Below are 7,548 nucleotides of genomic sequence, written 5' to 3'. Positions count from 1 at the left end.
CTCCTTCACAAAGCTGCAAACTGTAACAGGGAGCAAATTAACAGCAACCTCACTACCAGGTTGTGTAAGAAACATACCGTCTTCAGCCTTGACCAAATTTCCTGAGTAAAGTTGCCAAAGAGGAAGTTCAGCAACACGAACGTAAAACGGCCTTATAACTTGTTCAACCAAGCATTCCCACTCCGGTTTGAGCACTTCTGTTTCTATAGCACCCTCATGTAAGCTAAGAAAATCATGTTGATTAGATCTTGGCCAGAAGGAATACAACTGATTACCATATGCTTTAAGAGAAAGGGCCAGCTGACGTGCAGCTGTACTTGACTCGCTTGAATGTTCTCGACTTAGCCTTTCCATCTCCACCACTATTTCTATGTAAGAATTACGTACACATGACATTAACTCTTTGTTCCATGCATCAATCAATTTATCTCCAGCATCAAGCTGTGGCTCCGACATAGATCTCGCATTTTGATTTTTGAAAAGAAAACGACCACAATTATTCCGAATGAGGAAGCATCCCAGGATGGTGACAGGTAGATTCACACTACCAGACAAAGGTAAAGGAGACATTATGGGGCTGGCTGGATGGAAATCAACCGGACGACCATTTCGAGACACATGTGCAGCAACTCCAGCAACAGGTGTCAAATTGTACGCTAGATACTTCCTGCAAATATGTAATATTTCAGTAACAAATAGAGACATGATAACCTCTAGGACACTCATCACAGTAGATTTTGATTTTTTTTTATTTTATTTTTTCATCAATAAAGCATTTTTCTATTTACTCGTTTGAACAGTGACACGCCAATTCTTTGCATAATGAACTAAATCTATTTGCTGCCCATGGTTTTGATCAGAATTGGTAACATCTTAAATTATCTCAAAGCAATTATTGGTATCGCTTTATTCTCTGACATGGCTTTCAAGGTGATATGAACATCAAAGCATATATAGGTTACTGCCAGAATCTTTTATGTTGAGTAATAGTAAGTGACTTTGTACCTGTCACGAGCCATGTTTTGTGATTGTCCAGAACCCCTGCTGAGAACCACAAGCCATCGATCCAGAAGTTTGTTTTCCCCTATATGTAGGTTTACCTCAATTATTTGCGATTTAACAGAGTTTGAGCTACTAAAAAATCTTGAAAGTTGAAACGTTTTCAGTTTTTTCTCCGCGAAGGGATTCCTCATGATAGCTGATGCGGAATCAATATGCAGCGTGTAATCTTGATGTGGTTGTGCATTCCCTTGCTCCCATGTGGAAAATGAAACCTGAAATTGACAACAACAAAAAAAAAACCTTTACTTAACAGTTCGTAACAACACCATGGTAGAATGTGGTCAAGCCCATACTTTTTCAGTCACTATATTTTTAAATTTTAATAGCATTTTACTGTAATTCAAAAAATAGAATTCAATGGATGTCAAAAATAAATAAAAAATAAATCAATGATGATGTCTAGGGTGGTGTTGATATAATTTATAATACCTGTAAAACTGACTTCAAGAAAATGAGGATTCTAGAGGCATTTTCCAGAAATCGGTCAGATATTTGATTCACTCTATCTAAGCCCGCCTCAAGACCATCTTCAATTGATAAAGGCATCCGAATAATGGTGGAATCTGTCAATGACCATGCCTTATCTTGACCAATTAGCATGGGACTGAATTGATCACTGAACCGCTCAACCAAATTTGTACCTAAAGAAACAAAAGAATTAATAAAGAAGTAACACGCCAACTGATTACTGCTTTACAAAACTAGGAAGTGCTAAAACATACAACATGGGTGAGCAGACGCATAAACAGGACAGGTGGACAGAAAGACAAATGTAATAAAGCTAATGTATGATCACTCCCTGATACAACAAATGAACCCAAAAAAAAATCAGGATGAAGTGGTTTACCCCCCATCGAGACCCGTTACTGAATAAATCTGACTCATTTAAGATATAGGCTACCATGGGGTAGTAATTATTTTCATGTCGCTTTAGCATTGGGAAAATAGGTGGGAAAGAAACACCAGAAGTTCTTACCTATTAAAGAGAACATTTTTGCAGCAGGAGCCTGAGTCGTGGATGCAGAAAGGGTCGCTCCTTTGGGATCAAACATGTAAAAGTAGCCACCAGACACAATCGACAGTAGATCACACATGAAGTAACAGCTAAGAAGGCCCAACCCATAGTTGAGAGTTTCACCCTTAACTCTCCACTGTGAAAGAAGCTGAAGATTACAAACCTCCTCTCTGGTCAATGTAACCCCTTCAAAAATGGCCACTAGAGCAGGTCCTTGAAATTCACCTGAAAATAAGAGCAGTTTTTAATAAGAGGATCGATGTATATATCCCTATAAATCTACAATATATCTAATAAAAGTTCAAACGATCTTCTATGGTAGTGAAAATTTTATCCACCATAGAAGATACATACGCCATTCTCCAAAATTTGAAAGGGCAAGCTTAGGAAAAAAATTCAAAATATAAAGGAAATCAACAGAATCAATCGAAAGGCTAGTAATAAGCTCAAAACATTGACTACCTAAATTATGCTGCAGCAAGGTCTTGCGAGAGTGCTCTCTCTTGTCAAAAATGAAGTGCAGCTTTTTAACTCTGCAGCAATCAGCTAACTCAAGAAGATCGAACAACAAGAAATCTTTGCTGCCATATAGTGATAGAAGCTCCTTCAACTTGGTGAACTCCATACAAGGAAGATCCTGGGTTATATCATTATCCACTAAGGAGATGCAACGAAGAGACTGTATCCCCAATCTATTAGCCATGTCGTTGTTGATGCTAGGATGTACAAACCTTTTCCCAGAGAGAGAACTGTTGTCTACCCATGGTGCATCATTATAAACAAGTTCCTCTAACGGGACCAAAAATCCTGCGGAATCGGGAACTAGCACTGAATTTTTATCACAACAATCTGATGACGGCTCGGAGAAACAGTCTACAATGGCTTCAAGAACACAAAGGACAAAATTTATCTGCTCATATGTTAGCTGTGATCCTTTTATATCATTCTGCAAGTGCTGCAGAGTGTTCATATAATCTTCTGCATCAAAACTAGGTCTCACACCCAATTCTAGAAGCAATTCTTTAAATTCAGAAAATTCTGAAGGGACAACATATAGATAAGGGGTAAACTTCACCGGAGAATCAAAAGAAAGAACATCTGCAGAGACGAAATCACCCCCAAGCCACACCCATGGAACACCACTTAGTGCTGATTTAAGGGCAAGAAACTCATTTTCCCTAGCAAGTTCTTGCAGTCTGGTATAAAGTAGAGGAATTTGGTCTTGTAACATGCTCTCAAAATCAGGATTTACTGAGGAACGAGACTTTTGTTCTTTATAAGACTTTGATATCTCAGTTAGTTGTCTGCACAGGATATCAATAGTTAAGCAATCCATCCACCCAAGTTTCTGATGTAGATACGATGACTGGAACTCGCCATCCAGTAAGTGCATTGTGGCAGACACCAAAAACATCTGAGACTTGGGCCTTACTCTATCTGGAGATGCCACCAAGTTACTAGATTCAAGCCATGGAATACCTTCTATTGGTGGATCAAGACAAATAGGACACCATGGGATAGACCTCAGTTGACACCAAAACTCATCCTCCGATTGTTCAGTGAGCAAGCTCCCAAGATAGCTAGTCTTCGTGTCATATTCAGGATAGGTTTCTCCATCAGGCGAGTCTTCTCTTGTAATGGACATTAGATTTTGTGATTCATCATAGTTCGTTTCACCTGTCTTGGATGATAGTTTGACAGAAAGATTATTGATATGGAATAATAGTCTTTTTCCATATCTCGATGCTTCTAGATCTCCCGAGTCATGTAAAATTGACACACTTTTAGCAGCATCCAGATAGGTAGAACAATCCAGAGTTGTTCTAAGTCCAAGACCAACCAAAGCATCCAGGATCTTAGAATCTGAGAATTTCTCAGAAGGAAAATAAACTTCTTTGTGTAGAAGCTCTTGTAGTCCAGGAACACGAGGATCATAAAGCCTGAAAAGAGGAAATATATAAGAAGGCAACTATAGAGATACTCATTCGCTTGATAAAGTGTGTAAATGCAACCAAAGATAGCTAATATCAGATTGCTTTATAAAGCGTGTACATGCAAACAAAGATAGCTAGTAAGAAGTAATAGCTGAGAAGTCTGTAATTTAACATATTTAATGTATCAGAATAGGTAAGATAAAAGATAGATAAACCTCGAAGGTTGTTGCCATAATCCATTCGCTGCGAGAACAAAAGGGGTTGTAGATAGTGCAGACTGAAGCGAAACGTCATCGGCGACCAGATCATTTAGATCATGCAAAATGGCCAACAGAGCTTCTTGCTGAGAAAGGAACTCAGACATACGATTAAGTACACAAGTTTTGTAGAATTCCATTCTTGAGGGCTCTTTTATTTGTAAGTATCTTTTGAAGATAGTTCTCTCCCTCTCTGAGTCCAAGCGTACAAAATTATCATCCAACAGATCCTCCCTGATGCCATCAGGTTTGAGCCACTTAACTGGACAGTTCAAACTTACGAGTTTTCGGTTTCTGTATGACTCAAATATGGGGAGGTGTTTGATGGTCTCAAAGTGGACCTCATTCATATGTCCACCAGAGAACCACTTTGACTGAAGAATAAAATTCCGAAGCTCATGTAATTCACCTTCTGAAACATTAATGAAAATCCCCTTGATGTTTTCTTGCCCACCAGAAACTGCAAGAAGTGCATTCAATATTCCTGTTGCTGTTGGTGGCTGAACATATGTTTCCAACTGTGGGTGCTCCACTGGAAGCTCACGATTTAAGAACCGGCATCCACATTTCAGTAATAATGAAGACATGTTCTCGCTCCAGCCATCATCTCGAATAACATTTGCATTTACAATAAGTTGCATGAGACAGCGATCTTCAACTGGCAATATGGGCCAGTTAGAAAATATTGAGAGGTCATCACAAGATAATTTAAGATAGCTCCACAGTACCCTTATCCATTCTACTGTCGGATGTCCTTGTTGGCCAGGTGTCCAAAGTATTTTTTCTGAGAGATGCCAGTCTGTTGGCAGTAGCTTAAAAAAGAGCTTCTCAAGCAAACTGCAAGAGAGAAGACATATGCATGATTCTTCACTTTGAGCTACAACTAATAACTTACTATAAACTTTTTCCGGCACTTCACAGTCCACGAGTTGGTGAGGAAGTGAATCCTTCAAAAGTTCATACCCAATCTCTTCTGTGAAAAAGATTCTCTCAGCAGTCCCATTCTTTTTAAAGGTTGCAAATGATCCATCAGCAAGAGGTAGCAGGGGTAGATCGTAAAGAAGATCCGTCTGGAAAGGAACTTTTAAATCAAGAAGACAGTATTCTAGTGCCAAGACCAAACCATTTCTATCCCTAAACTCACGTTTACGCCGGGTCAACAGAGTCCTTAAGAGTTGGGGTGTAATAAAATGCAAGGATGAACAGGCCTCACCAAATCTTTCCGCAACTGACTTTGAGATATTAATGACAGGGAGACCAGCGTCTGCAAGGACATCAACTAGCTCATCTGCCCTAGGAAAGTTGAAATCAGGGTAAATTGCTTGCTTTGTTGAAATCCATTGTCCTCCTCTTGCTTTTGTATATAAGACACGAAGACCATTATTCGCAATAAAACTGTAGAGCTTCCGAATCAAGGATGCCCAAGGTTCTGCTCCTAGAGTTACTGGCCAGACAGAGAAGAACAAATCACATGGACCAAGTTCAGATGCAATTTTCTCAAGCAAATGACCATAGGCTGGTACAACAACTTCCTCGATCAAGTAAAGATTCCAATCAGAGCGTACTTTTCCATCCCCTGCCATGTCGTTACCAAACCAAAGATCCCTCCTGTTGGAAGACAACTCAAAATATGCATTAATATGCGCAGGGAGGCCAGTAGTTATAGGTAGAGGCAGAAAGCAAAATGCACGGCCCCCAAAATTTCTTCTATTCTGAATTGAAATAGCAGATGGCCCAAATATATCTGAATTGCTAGCAGCCAGGTCCTCTACATTATCACTCTTGACAGAATTTATAAGCACGGCAACACTAGCCCATGGTATTAACTTATTGGACATTTCTCGAAGGTTCGAGTGCTTTTTACTTACCCCGGCATTCAGACATTCACCTGTTATCCATCCATGTGAAATACAGCCAGATGAATCTTGCTCGGTTACCACAATCTTCTGGCATTTATACGGGAGATCTTTAACTACAGTGTTGCTAAGTTTTTTTAACAACTGATCTTTATTCATTCCAGCTGAAATATTTTCGTCAAGAAGACTAAACACTTGAATAGATGGCTTTGTTTCAGTATCTTTCCCAACATTGCAATCTTTGCAAACACGATGCAGTAACTGCATTTCATGACCAGCTCCTTCCTTAGTAAAAATCGATATTGTTTTCACATTCCGCAGAAAAATTAAAGCTTCTGAAACTACACCAGTAAAGGAAGTGAAGAGGGATAGCACATCTTCAGGAGCATATGTTTCTTTCTTTATGTGGCTTCTGGGGGCAACACTGGCGTTTCTAAGAGGAAATCGGAAAAGTGTACCTGGAAATGTATGCTCTAAGTCACAACCAAAATGCAAGAATGGTGCGAACTGATCAGGAAACTGGTCCAGTATATTTCTTCCAGCAAATTTAATCCGCAACCCTGGGTGAGTTGGAGAAATACCAGGCAAATGATTGGCATGAGGATCAAACATAACAATGTTTTCTCCAGAAACAAACCCCGGGATATCTGTGAAATGATAAACACAGTTAAATCCAAGCCCAAATCTTCCTATCGCAAAAGGTTTTTCAAGTTTGCTTGCTTGACCAATTCGTGAAATTGCATACATATCTTGTTGAGTAAAAACTGAGTTGTTGAAACAATACAGAGCAGGGCCTTGCCAATCTGCCATTTCAGGAGAGAGGAGTGAAGAAGTCCCATAATGAGTCTTGTCCAGAAGGAATGTCACCTCAGAAGCACCTGCATCTTCCGCGTTTTGGACCAGCTCAAAAAGAATCCCAGGCCCATCAGCATACATTTCTAGTATGTGTTTAAGTCTAGTGGTCAATGCCTCATGCTGTCCAAAGGCCTCAGCTGCCCCAGATAAACTAAAACTCATTGAATCAGCACTTTCCGCCAGCAAGACCCTACGAAGTGAGCGAACACCAAGCTTCTCCGCTACCTCATTAGATATGTTACCGTGGACAAATTTTTGCATTGTTCTTTTCGCATTCAACAGCATTGTAGACTCGGCACTAAACGAGCTGTTACAATTGTCTGATGCAGTCAACCATGGCGCATCATTATAAACCAAATCACTTGAAGGGAAGAGTCGACAAGAAACATCAGGTAAATAGAGTGTGACTTTGTCAAGAAATTGCGCTTCAGCCAATTGCTGCGCAATCAACACAGCTGCCCTGATTTCTTGTGGATCAAGGGATGAAGAACCTTTCCTTACAGCTATTCTACATAAAACATCAGCATAATCAGATGGAGTTAAAAATTCTCGGACACCAAGCTCCACGA

General features: G+C 39.8%; 1 protein-coding gene across 1 annotated transcript in view; it reads right to left on the bottom strand.

Moving 5' to 3' along the window:
• The window catches only part of LOC104706612 (sacsin-like), a 21,443-nt gene that overhangs the window by 8,226 nt on the left and 5,669 nt on the right, over positions 1 to 7,548 (bottom strand). Inside the window, exons 4-8 of the mRNA XM_010422807.1 lie at positions 4,227 to 7,470; positions 2,540 to 4,017; positions 2,039 to 2,302; positions 1,492 to 1,703; positions 1,006 to 1,274 (exon numbers count right to left, since the gene is read on the bottom strand). Of these exons, the coding sequence (XP_010421109.1) occupies positions 1,006 to 1,274; positions 1,492 to 1,703; positions 2,039 to 2,302; positions 2,540 to 4,017; positions 4,227 to 7,470 (5,467 nt within the window). The remainder of the gene's footprint in view (positions 1 to 1,005; positions 1,275 to 1,491; positions 1,704 to 2,038; positions 2,303 to 2,539; positions 4,018 to 4,226; positions 7,471 to 7,548) is intronic.

The sequence above is a fragment of the Camelina sativa genome, chromosome 8 (assembly GCF_000633955.1).
Source record: "Camelina sativa cultivar DH55 chromosome 8, Cs, whole genome shotgun sequence".
Lineage (NCBI taxonomy): Eukaryota > Viridiplantae > Streptophyta > Magnoliopsida > Brassicales > Brassicaceae > Camelina > Camelina sativa.
Note: the sequence above shows the minus strand (reverse complement) of the source record. Positions and strands in the feature narration are given on the sequence as shown.